At 45.6% G+C, this 13,435-nt stretch overlaps 1 protein-coding gene across 1 annotated transcript in view; it reads right to left on the bottom strand.

Moving 5' to 3' along the window:
- The window catches only part of CHLSN (cholesin), a 640,429-nt gene that overhangs the window by 603,414 nt on the left and 23,580 nt on the right, over positions 1-13,435 (bottom strand). The window contains exon 2 of the mRNA XM_073636813.1: positions 1,395-1,503. Coding sequence (XP_073492914.1) covers positions 1,395-1,502 — 108 coding nt within the window. The 5' untranslated portion in view covers position 1,503. The remainder of the gene's footprint in view (positions 1-1,394; positions 1,504-13,435) is intronic.

Below are 13,435 nucleotides of genomic sequence, written 5' to 3'. Positions count from 1 at the left end.
TTGGTCTGTTAAAAGACATTGAAAAATAATAGCAAGATCAACTGGTACAAAACCTAAGTTACCGGGGGGGACTCAGAAAAACAAAAACTGCTTTGTAATGCTAGTTGCCGACTGCATAATATACTGTATATCATTATTTATTTTGTCTTTAGCATCACTTTAAAGCAGAACTGTATGCAACAGGGGACCCCAGAGCTCTTGCAAAATGTACAAATGTATATGAAACATATTTGCACATTGTCACAGACTCACCCTTTAGTGTACCCACCTCCAGTGATGCCAGATCCTTGCTCCCCCCGGGTTACTGCTGCCATCTTCTGCATCTGGGGAGTCTTCAGCCACTGGCAGGCTATGGAGGATGTTACTTCCACATATGAATTACATAGTCACAGCACTTTCTCCTGGCATCTTACAGTGTGGCAGTCAGTGTATATTTAGAAAAATACAGAGCCCCTTCTGTCATAAAACTCTACTTGCTAAGATTTTATTTCAAATTGGTGTGTAGTTTTGCTTTAACCATAAAGCACCTGTGGACCAGAGCCTATAACTGCATGATTGAGGGTTGTGGGGTCAGTGGGGGGATTTGGTCAGTGAGGCGGAGGGGGTATGGGTGCATCAAGTACCAAAATGTATACATTCTGGCAAAGTTTTTCTCTATTTTGTTTCCTCTCTTCTGGTCACCTCTGAACATTGGCTACATTAATGGAGAACTGTAAGGTGAAGGAGGTGCAGGGCTGTTGAGAAGTCAAAAGGTTCTTAACAATTCAGTAAATCTAAAACTATTTCTCTTTTATGGTTTTGGTGGTCTGCACTTTTGAAAAACAACTAGGAATATACGGCATGCTGCCTTTAATATTGCATTCTAGCATTGGATGTCATTCAACCAGGAAAAAGGACAGGTCCTGGACCACAGAAGTGGGCCAACACTGGAGCATGGAGAGGGCAAATGCTGCTGGTTATATCCTTTTTTTATTCAGGAGGGGCTGGTACCCATTTAAAATAAAAAATTCTGGGGTTGAGATTTAAAAGTTTTTTTACACATTGTATCCATTCTTCGCTGTTTAAACATCTCTACATCTGTCAGTCACTGTTCACATCCTGTTATCTTTGCCACACACTAGGAAGAAGGGGAGGCAGCAAATTATATATATTTTAGATTAGGAAAAGAAATGATTAACATTAAGGGAAGTGATGAGCCCACCTATGATTTGTCTGCATGCCATCATTCAATGCAAATGTATCCCTTTCAGTTCAGTTCAGGAAGCTGCAATACACGCTGTATAAAAAGCCAGTAAAATGAATTTCTGTTTCTGCTGGAGCCCCTATGTACTCCATATTCCCATGTAAAAGTGTGCATTCAGCCTGCATTTTAAGAAAGAAACCGCAGTACTAACCTTGGGATTCAATTTCTTCTTTTTAGCCTTTGGTACTTCCACACTGCTTTCTGAAATAGTCTTCTTTTTCTCCTTTTTCTCTGATGACTTGGTCTTATTCTTTGCCATCCTAAGGCATGAAACAGGTGTTCTGTTATACAGCATACTGAATAAATGTGAATTGTGAAATATTACTACGGAACCTCATTAAATCTATAAAGCAGGTTCTCCCAGGTGCACATGCGCAGCGTCTGAATCTCCAAATGGAACCCCCCAAAGCCCGGGTGCTTTGCATTTAGAAAACAAAAAAGGAAAAATGGGGCAAGGCACAGCTAACCTCCTTCTAAAATGCCACCGGACCACCTGTTACACAGATCACTGGCTACCATAGATGTGTGCAGCCTATTGCATTAGGGTGTGCACCCCAAAGCTCAAAACACACATGCCTTTCTCTGAACCCTCGGGTGCACTAGACAGTGAATGAATGGGAAGTGCTCTGTGCTGAGTGGCTTCCTGTCCATTCACAAACTAAAGCATAGTAAAATAGGATTTTTATAACAGCTTACCTGTAAAATCCTTTTCTATTGAGGTACATCACGGGACACAGAGCCTCAGTAATTACTGATGGGTTATATGGGTATCACAAGGTGATTGGACACTGGTCACACCCTAGACAGGAAGTTCAACCCCCTATATAACCCCTCCCCTTACTGGGGATATCTCAGGTTTGTAGCAAAGCAATATAAGTGTATTAGAAGAGGGGCGGGACCTCTGTGTCCCGTGATGTACCTCAAAAGAAAAGGATTTTACAGGTAAGCTGTTATAAAAATCCTATTTTCTTTCTCGCACATCACGGGACACAGAGCCTCAGTAATTACTGATGGGATGTCCCAGAGAAATGCTATTTGAGGGGAGGGGACCACACAAACGTAGGGTGTAATGAGACCTGAGGACCTCGTACTGCTGCCTGCAGCACACTACGCCCAAAGGCGATATCCTCATGCCTTCCCACATTCACCTGATAAAATCTGGTGAATGTATGGACTGAAGACCAGGTTGCGGCCTTGCAGATTTGAGCCATAGAGGCCAGGTGATGCACCGCCCAAGAAGCACTAATAGCCCTTGTGGAGTGTGCCTTGATTTGAAAAGGTGGAATTTTCTGTTTCAAACCGTAAGCTTGAATAATCATTTGTCGAATCCATTTAGAAATGGTAGACTTTGACGCTGCCTGTCCTCTATTGGGACCTTCTGGCAGTACGAACAAAACATCCATTTTGCGAATTTGAGCAGTTGCTTCCAGATAGGCCTTGACTGCTCTTACTAAATCCAAAGAATGTAGTGACCTTTCTTCTGTAGAACAGGGATCTGGGAAAAAGGAAGGCAGAACAATATCTTGGTTTAGATGGAAATCTGAAACCACTTTCGGTAGAAAGCTAGGATGAGGGCGCAATACCACTCTATCCTTATGCAAGATTAAATAAGGCTCTTTACAGGAAAGAGCTGCTAATTCTGATACTCTTCTAGCAGAAGAAATGGCTACCAGAAAAATTAAGTTTCTTGTCACCAAGACCAAGGGAATTTGATTTATTGGTTCAAAAGGCTGTTTTTGTAAAACTGACAGAACCAAATTCAAGTCCCAGGGGTTTAGGGGCGCCTTAACCGGAGGATTAAGACGCATCACCCCCTGCATAAATTTATGGACCAAAGAATGTGAAGCAAGTGGCCGTTGAAATAATACTGGTAAGGCCAAGACCTGGCCCTTGATGGTACTCAAGGCCAGCTTCATTTCTACTCCCATTTGTAGAAAGTCAAGAATTCTACCTACGACATATTTTCTGGGATGCCAACCCCTGACTTCACACCAGGATACATAAGTCTTCCAGACTCTATGATAAATTACTCTGGAAGCTGGCTTCCTTGCATTGATCAAGGTAGAGATCACAGGACCTGAAAGCCCACGATTCTTCAGAACACGGGTTTCAATAGCCAAACCATCAAATTCAGCATTTGTAAGGCAGGGTGGAACACTGGACCTTGAGATAACAGGTCTGGACGTGATGGTAGGGTCCACGGGGAACCCACTGTCATCCTTACTAATTCTGCATACCAAGCTCTCCTGGGCCAAGCTGTGGCCACCAGAAGTACCGACTTCTTTTCCTGCCTAATCCTGCGAAGGAGTCGTGGCAGTAGCAGAATAGGAGGGAATGCATAAATCAGTGAGAACCGATGCCACGGAATCACCAACGCATCTGTCCCGCATGCAAGAGTATCCTTTGTTCTTGCCACAAACTTGTCGATCTTTTTGTTGAATCTGGATGCAAAGAGATCTACATCTGGAACCCCCCATCTTTGGCATATGGCCCAAAAGACGTCGGGGTGAAGAGACCATTCCCCTGGGGCTAACCGCTGGCAACTCAAATAGTCCACCTGCCAGTTCTCTATCCCCGGAATGAAAACTGCCGATATGCATGGCACATGCTTTTCTGCCCAGACTAAAATCTGGTTCACTTCTCCCTGAGCTGCACGACTCCTGGTGCCTCCTTGATGATTGATATAACCCACTGCTGTGGCACTGGATCCTGACAGGGCAACCCTGTAGCCTGAGAATCCAGGCCTTTAGGGCTAGATATGCCGCACGGATCTCCAGAATGTTGATGGGTAAGGTCCTTTTCGATTTTGGACCATTACCCTTGGACCGCAGACTGTTCCAGAACTGCTCCTCAACCCGAAAGACTGGCATCCGTTGTTACCACTGTCCAGGTAACTGGTAAAAAAGATTTCCCTTTTTGCAGGTTTTCGGGTATTAACCACCAACTGAGGCTCTGACGCACTGTAGGAGACAGACGCATCGGAAAATCTAATGCCTGCACCTTCTTGTTCCAGGCAGACAGGATTCTGTGTTGCAGCAGTCTCGAATGAAACTGAGCATAGGGAACTGCTTCGAATGAAGCCACCATCTTTCCCAGCAGCCTCACACAAAGGCGAACAGAAGGACCCTTTTTTGTCCTGACTACCTGAATCAGTTCTTTTAAGGCACTGATCTTTGCCTGAGGTAAAAATACCTTCTCTTGGCTTGTATCTATGACCAGGCCCAAATACTCTAGTCTTCTTACTGGTTTTAAGAAAGACTTTTCTAAGTTGAGAATCCAACCTAGGTATTCCAAGAAGTTGACTGTGGTGACTAAGTTCTGGTCCAGGCAGGCTACCAACCGGCCTATCAAGAGCAGGTCGTCTAGGTATGCTATGACAGTTATACCTTGGGCCCTTAATCTGGCCAGAGGAGGAGCCAAGATCTATGTAAACACCCGAGGTGCAGTGGCTAGCCCGAAAGGCAGGGCTATAAACTGAAAGTGGCGTTTTTCTACTTCGAAACGCAAGTACTTTTGATGAGCAGGGGAAACGGGTACATGCAGGTACGCATCCTTGATGTCTATTGACGCCAGAAATTCTCCTCCTTGTAGGATGGAGACTACTGATCGAATTGATTCCATGCGAAAGGATCAAATCTTTAGGAATCGGTTTAGATCCTTTAGATCCAGAATGGGTCTGACATCTCCATTTGGTTTCTGAACCGTGAAAAGGTTTGAATAAAACCCCAATCCCTGCTCTTCCGTGGGAACCACCACGATGACCTTTTGTGACAATAGTCGCTCTAACGCTAGAAGGAGAGACTGCTTTTTCTCTGGATCTCTAGGGACATTTGATTTGAAGAAACGAGGAGAGGGGAATGCTCGGAACTCCAGTTTGTAACCTAGAGTTACCGTGGAGACTACCCAGCTGTCCTGGAAATCTTCCTGCCAGAGCTTTGAGAACTGTAGCAGTCTTCCCCCCACCCGAGTGAGCAGGGGCGCTCCTTCATAAAGAGGCTTTAGCGTCTTGTCTAGTAGGCTTCTTCCCCCAGGACTTCTTTTGTCCCTGGGGTCGACTCTGAAAATTATTTGTTGAGTCTGACGGAGGAGGCCGTCGCGACTGCCTGGAGGCTGATGCTCCTGGCACTGGGGAAAGAGCCCGTTTAAAAGAGGGACGTTTGCTCCTTTTCTTAACCGGTAAGAGTGTGTTTTTCCCACTAGAGATCTTTTGGATATAATTGTCCAAATCCTCTCCAAACAGCCTTGCACCACGAAATGGAAATCCAGCCAGAAGCTTCTTACATGGCGATTCGGTTGACCAATTTTTCAACCATAAGATTCTACGCATATGCACCAACCCAAGCGAAAGGCGAGAGGTTTGGATGATAGAATCTCTGATTGCGTCAAAAGCAAAACATAAAGCCGCTGGAAGGTTGGCCAACCCCCGGGCTTGCTGTTCAGGTAAAACTTTGAGGACCTGTTTAACATGGTCTCTCAAGTATTGACAGACTCCAATTGCTGCCACTGCAGGTTGAGCTACTGAACCCGCTAAGGAAAAAATATTTTTTAACAGGAATTCCATTTTTTTATCAGTTGGATCCCTAAGCATCTGAGCATTGTCGACAGGACAAGTCAGACTTTTATTTACGGAGGAAATGGCGGCGTCAACTGCCGGTATACCCCTCATTTTTCTAAATTTTTCCTCCATAGGATAAAGTGTTGAAAACTTTTTAGGCGGAAAAAAATGTTTATCTGGGTGATCCCACTCAGAATAAATGAGCTTTTCTAGTAAACTATGAACAGGAAAAGCATGTGTTGTTTGAGGAGGCTTCAGTGAACCCAAAGAAGAGGAGGGTTCTTTGACTCAGATACGGGCAACTTAAATGTGGAGCAGACCAATCCAGCAAGAATTTGCACTAACACCTTCTCATCCTGAGAAGCTGAAGAGGGCCCTTCTCCACTTGATTCCTCAGAAGGGGAATTATTAGTCTCATCCCGATCCTCTGAGAGGGATTCCTTTCCTTTTTCCCAGAGTTCCTCTGCTTGAGGGTCCTGGGTAACAGAGGGAGACCTAGTGCGTTTTCTTCCACTGAGTGAAGATGCGATTAAGGCCATTAGTCTTTCCTCTAATCCATTAATGGTTGAGGAAAAAACCTCCTGCGTAATGTATACAGGGGCTGAACTGCCAGAAGCAGATGCCGCCCCTGACCCCGACGGCTCACCCTGGCCAGCCATCCCAGGTCCTTCAGGGGGGGAAGTTGCTGCAGAAGGGGGGTCTTCAGAGCCTGAGGGAGATCCTCTAGAGCCTCTGTTTTCGGAGTATTTGTACCTCTTCTACCCATAGTGTAAAGCAACAAAAGGTGGAGGTACTACAAAAAAACTCTGACTGCTGAGCCGCTGCTACCAATACCCAGTCTGGAGTTTTAAGTAAATGCTGCCTGGGAGAATGCCTGTGTCCCACCTCACATGCGCCCATCAGCTCTGTGTCCCTCCATAGGCTGTGTGCATCTGAAAGAGAGTGCACTTTATAGCCTGTGTAGCCAGCGATGTGGGTGTCTAATCACGGCGGACGTCGCGTTTCTGCTCTGCCCCCCCTCCTCCGACCACCCCTCCCGCCCGCCCCCTCGTTTTTTTCAAAAACGTGTGCTTTCCCGCACGAGCCGAGGCTCCGATCCTCGGGACAAGCATGGAGGGGAGGCTGGGGTGGAGGAGAGAGAAGGGCCGGTGGATGGGGAACCTGCCAAAAACACGTTAGCGGCGGCAGCGGTGGTGCGGTATACTACCGCTGTTTGTACAGGCTACCCTGGCCCCCCTAAATCATGGAGGGAAGCATCCTTAAGGAGAGAACCCCCCAACCCATCCTACTTGAAGCCTGGCTGGAGGAACGTACAGCATGGACACCGAGACAGACAGAACAAGCATGAAAAGGTATGTGCTCCTGGCAGCCCCCGGTGGCGACAATAGGCATAGCATACATTTACTTAAAGGAGAAAAACTACTAGAATTAAAAAATTCTTGAGGAGTCTCCCTTACCTTATCCAGCTGCAGGGTTCTGTTATACAGACCCAATTTTCACCTCTCACGGTGGGCTCCGTTTGAAAAAACCTTCAGAGACTGGGGCCCCCTTGAATAGGAGGATCCGCAGTTCTGGCCCCGTAAAGCACCCTGCCAGGGATATGGCTGAAAAAAACAAATACTGGATCCCGGGGTCCAGCTCTCTAAAAAGAGAAGCGTTACAGGTAAAATCTCGTTTCTTCGGACATGAGGCCTGGCTACCATCCAATTTGGCCTGAAAAAGCACTTTAAATGGATCCGGTTGCATGGCTTGCCCCAGTGTAGGATATTCCTTTGGAGCTCAGCACAGCACATCTTATTCGTGACCAACACCTAAGACACTGGTGAAAAAACTGAGGTATCCCCAGTAAGGGGAGGGGTTATATAGGGGGTTGAACTTCCTGTCTAGGGTGTGACCAGTGTCCAATCACCTTGTGATACCCATATAACCCATCAGTAATTACCGAGGCTCTGTGTCCCATGATGTACGAGAAAGAAACACAGTTTACCATGCTTCAGTTATAAGTAAGTGTGTTCACTGCGTTCATTTAGAAAAAGAAGGGTCTGGTAAATTACATATTGACTGGCCCCTTTCCCTGCTCTCCATCCTGAAACATCCCCGCAGCAGCCAGGGGGGAGGAAATCCAGCAGCACTGCAGGTGGGGGGCGCAACATAGGGGGAAGCCGGGGAAGCCCGTGCAGTAGGGGGAAATCGGCACCACATCTAGTGATTAGGGTGAGCCCAGGTACATGCCTATGCTGGCTACAATGCTGTTTGAGATGCTGACGTGGAACATTTACACAGATCAAAAAAGTAGGAGACAGATCAGAACCCTCTGACTTCAATATTTTGAGTAACAGAACTAAGCATATCAACAGTTCTGACTTCACTATGACTTACAAAGGTTTTAACCCCCCCCCCCCCAAAATGTAATTTATTGCAGCTTACCAATGCTTAAAGTAGAACTACAGGCAAAACTTTTTTTTTTTTTACAAAGTACTGGAGGGTTATAACCCATGTCAGGTTTTGTTGCCCATCTGTGTCCCATTGGGAAGATTCACTTTACCTTCCTGTCCCATAGCCAAACAGGAGGTCAGAGGAAATCCCTGCAAATTAACCACTAGTTACATAGTAGGTAAGGCTGAAAAAAGACAATAGTCCATTCAGTTCAACCTGTGTGGGTGCATGTGTATCAGTATCTATAAGGCTTTTCCATATCCCTGTATATTGTGTCCTTTAAGATGTACATCTAAAATAGGATTTTTATAACAGCTTACCCATAAAATCCTTTTCTTTGAAGTACATCACGGGACACAGAGCCATAGTAGTTACTATGTGGGTTATAGGCCACCTTCAGGTGATGGACACTGGCACGCCCTAAATTAAAAAGTGCACTCCCTATATAACCTCTCCCACTGGTAGGAGCACCTCAGTTGTGTAGAAAAACAATACACGTGTATACCAAGAAGGGAGGGACCTCTGTGTCCCGTGATGTACTTCAAAGAAAAGGATTTTACAGGTAAGCCGTTATAAAAATCCTATTTTCTTATCGTACATCACGGGACACAGAGCCATAGTAGTTACTATGTGGGATGTCCCATAGCAATGCCAACTGGAGGGAGACACAACAAAGTAGGGCACCAAGAGACTAGAGGACTCATACTGCAACCTGCAGTACACTGCACCCAAAGGCGATGTCCTCATGTCTTTTACATATACTTGATAGAATCTGGTAAATGTATGGACTGAAGACCAAGTTGCCACCTTGCAGATTAAGCCATGGAGGCTTGGTGATGCACTGCCCAAGAAGCAGCCCTGGTGGAGTGCGCTTTAATATGAAAAGGAGGAATTTTCCTCTTTAAACCATAAGTTTGAACAATCACTTGACGAATCTATTTAGAAATAGTAGATTTTGATGCTGCCTGTCCTCTTTTAGGACCATCTGACAACACAAACAAAACATTTGCTTACGAATCTGAGCGGTCACTTTCAATAGACCTTGACTGCTCTCACCACATCAAGAAAATGTAGTGACCTTTCTTCCACAGAAATTAAGTTCTAGAAAAAAAATGAACAATATCCTGGTTTAAATGAAAACCCGATACTACCTTCGGTAAGAATTCAGGATGAGGCTGCAATACAGCCTCATCCTTATGAACAACCAATACGGCTCCTTACAAGAAACAGCAGCCAACACTCACTCTTCTTGCAGAAGATATAGCAACCAAGAAAATTATTTTTCCCCTGTCAAGAGGACCAAGGGAATATCTCGTACTGGCTCCAAAAAAAAAAAAAAAAAAAAGACCAATAAGGCCAGCTTAATTTCTAATCCTATCTGTAGGAATTCAAGAATCCTACCTATGACATATTTCCTGGGGTGCCAACCAGGAGACGTATGCCTTCCAGATTTTTGACTCTGGAGGCCGGCTTCCTAGCATTTAACCAAAGTAGAACTACTGAGGCTAACCACCCACGATCTTTCAGTCTCAATAGCCAAAGTGCTAATTTAGTGTTTGTAAGGTAGGATAGAATACTGGACCTCGCGAGAGAAGGTCTGGCCATAGTGGTAGGGTCCAAGGGTCCCCCACCCCCATCTTTACGATCTCGGCAAACCAAGATCTCCTAGGCCACAAGAATCACCTCCTTTCCTTCGTGCTTGATCCTGCGAAGAAGGCGCGGAAGCAGCAGAACAGGAGGGAACGCACAGATCAGTAAAAAACTGATCCCACGGAAAAAATCAAGGCATCTGTTTCATATGCCATCGGATCCCTTGTCCTTGACACAAAGTTCCACATCCAGGACTCCCCATCTTCTGGTATATCAACAGAAACATGTCGGGGTGAAGGGACCATTCTCCCGGGAACAATTGTTGGCGACTCAAGTAGTCCACCTGCCAATTCACTATTCCTGGAACGAAAATTGCTAATAGGCAAGGAATGTTGTTTTCTGCCAAGATAGAATATGATTCACCTCTTTCTGGGCCGCACGACTTCTTGTGCCCCCTTGGTAAGTGATAAAAGCCACAGCTGTGGCACTGTCAGATTGGATCCTGATAGGACAATTCCGTAGTTTGAGCTTCCAGACCTCGATGACCAGGCGTACTGCCCGAATCTCTAGAATATTGATGGACAAGGTTATCATTTATTTGGACCATTTCCTTAGGACAGATGCTTCTTCCAGGACTGCTCCTCAGCCCAGAAGGCTGGCGTCTGTTGTTACCACCTTCCAGGTAACTGGTAGAAAGGATTTCTCTTTTTGAAGATTCTTGGATATCAACCACCAGTTGGGGCTCTGACGTACATTGGGGGATAAACGCATTGGGAAGCCCAGAGCTTGGGCCTTCTTGTTCCCAGTTGACAGGATACTGTTTTGCAGCAGTCTTAAATGAAACTGCGCATAAGGACTGGCCTCGAAACAAGCCACCATCTTTCCCAACAAATTCATGCAAAGCCAAAAAGAGGGATTCTTCTTTGATTTGAGTAACTTAATCAGTTCCCTTATGGAGCTGATCCTTTCCTGGGGAAAAAAAAAAAAAAAATTCCTCTTCTGAGCTGTATCAATGATCAGCCCCAAGTACTGCAATCTCCTTGATGGATTTAAGGAGGATTTCTCTAGGTTGAGAATCCAACCTAGGTATTCCAGGTAGCTAACTGCGGTAACCAAAGTTTGGATTAAGTGGGCTACCGAATTGATCTATGAAGAGAAGATCTAAGTAGGCTAGTATTGTTATACCTTGAGCCCTTACCCTGGCTAAAGGAGGAGCCAGGACCTTTGTAAACACTTGTGGTGGAGTAGCTAGACCGAAAGGCAGAGCTACAAACTGAAAATGAAGATTTTCTACCTTGAAGCGTAAATTTATGGTGAGCGGGGAAAAAACCTTGTAGGACGGAGACTACTGATCGGATTGACTCCATGCGAAAAGAACGGATATTCAAAACCGGTTTCGATCTTTGAGATCTAAAATGGGTCTGACATCCCCGTACAGTTTTGGAACCGTAAAAAAGGTTTGTATAAAACCCTAATCCTTGCTCTACCAAGGGGACCACCGATATCACTCTTTGAGACAAGAGATGATCCAAAGCTAGAAAGAGAGACTTCTTTTCACTGGATCTCTGGGAACGTTTTGATCTGAGAAAACGAGGAAACGGGAACTCTGACATTGTTCCTGCCAAACCCCTGAAAACGGTAGAAGTCTTCCACCCACTTGAGCGAGCGCCCTTTCATAAGGCTTTAGTATTTTGTTTTGTGGGTTACCTCCCCCAGGTCCTCTTTTGACCCTGGGACTGACCCTGAGGTTTACCTCTAGAATCCTGACAGTGGAGGCCGTCGTGACTGCCTGGAGGCAGATGCTCCTGGCACTGGAGAGGAAGCACATTTAAAAGAAAAATACTTAAACTTCTTAACTGGAAAAAAGGAGACTTTTTCCATTAGAAATTCTTTGGATATACTTATCCTGACTGTCTCCAAATAACAGTTCACCAAAGGTTTGAATGACTGAACCTGCGAGCATATGAGCATTGTCTACTGGATAAGTCAGGTTTTTGTTTACAGAGGATATAGCAGCGTTAATTGCTGGAACTCCCCATAAAACCCCTCCTCCATAGAATAAAGTATTGAGAACTTTTTCAGAGGAAAAAAACGGTTTATCTAGGTGCTCTCACTCAGAATACATAAGCTTTCTTAGCCATGAATGGATAGAAAAAGCATGAACAGATTGGGGGGCTTTTAGTGAACCCAAACAGAAGTGGGCTTATCGACTGACTGCGTTACTGGCAGTAAAAATGTGGAGCGGACCAATTCAGTGAGCGACTGTAAACAACCTTTCCTGCGAGCTTGATACTTCGCATCAGGTTCCCTCGGAAGAGGAGACATCAGCCTTTTCCTGGTCCTGGAGAGAAATTCGCCATTACTCGCTCCTTGTTCCTCAGTATGAGGGTCCTGAGCAATGGACGGGGACCTGTTACACTTAGTCCCACTCTGGAATGCGATTAAAGCATCAAACTTTTACTTCAAGCTTAAAATGGTTGAAGAAAAAAACTCCTAGTAATATACGCAGGGTCTGCAGAGTCTAAGAGCAGCTGCAACACTTGCCCTCCTGACGGCTCATCGTGACCAGCCATACTCTCAGGGGAGGATGCCATCTTACTGGGATGGATCTAGGCTTCCGTGTGACTAAATAAGTCTTTCTAGAGCCCTTTATTGAGGTGTTTTTACCCCCCTTCTGCCATAGCCCGATGTACAAAGCAGAGGTACTACCAGAAGGAATGCATCCACTGATTGAGAAATAGCTCAGTTCTGTCACTGCTATTAATGCTCAGCTTGATGCAGTAGTAAAAATGTGTCAAAAGAATGCCTGTGTCACCAACCTCACTGCTCGTGTCCCTCCTGCAACATAAATAACACAATGGTGCTTTAAAAACCAGACCTTCCCGCGCTGGACGTTGGAGGACGCCAACACCGCGCTAATCCGCCCCGACCCCCCCCACCCTCTTACGGCCCTCCCCCACCCCTTTTTTTTATTTTTCAAAAAATAGTTTTTCCCACGTGAGCACAGGCCCTATATCCTATAGGATCCACCAGGAGGAAGGAGGAATGGCGGAGGGGGGCCTGGAAGCCGCCGAGCAGCGTGCCGTTCATGACGGTTTTTTTTTTTTTTTGTTTTTTTTTACACAAAACCTTTGGTGCCCTTTCCCCGAGAAGAGGGGAAGAAAAAACGGCACAGGGGGTGTCCGGTAGGGAGAGGGAACCCCCCAGACTTACCGGAGGTGTTGCTGCACCAGAGGAAGAGAAACTTGCTGTTTCATGGACAAACGTGGGCTCTCTGAGAAGCATGAGACGTAAGTGCTCAAATACAGCCCCCAGTGGTGACATATAGGCATGACAACATTTACTGATTTAAAGGAGACATTCATAAGAAAATTTAAAAAAATTTCTTAGAAAACTCCACTTACCTTTCCCGCCCCAGAGTTTTCTGTGGCATACCAACAGACCCAATCTTCACCCTTCACAGTGGGTTCCATTAAACCTTTAGGAGCCAGGTATCCTCGAGGAAACCCACAATCCTGGACCTGTAATAGCACCTCCGCCAGTAAAACTTTATGGTCTTACTACCAAAAACTACTGGATCCCGGGGCCCAGCTCTCTAAAAAGAGAAGCGT

The sequence above is a fragment of the Aquarana catesbeiana genome, linkage group LG06 (genome assembly GCF_042186555.1).
Source record: "Aquarana catesbeiana isolate 2022-GZ linkage group LG06, ASM4218655v1, whole genome shotgun sequence".
In the NCBI taxonomy this organism is placed as follows: domain Eukaryota; kingdom Metazoa; phylum Chordata; class Amphibia; order Anura; family Ranidae; genus Aquarana; species Aquarana catesbeiana.
This window is presented reverse-complemented; position numbering and strand designations above follow the sequence as displayed.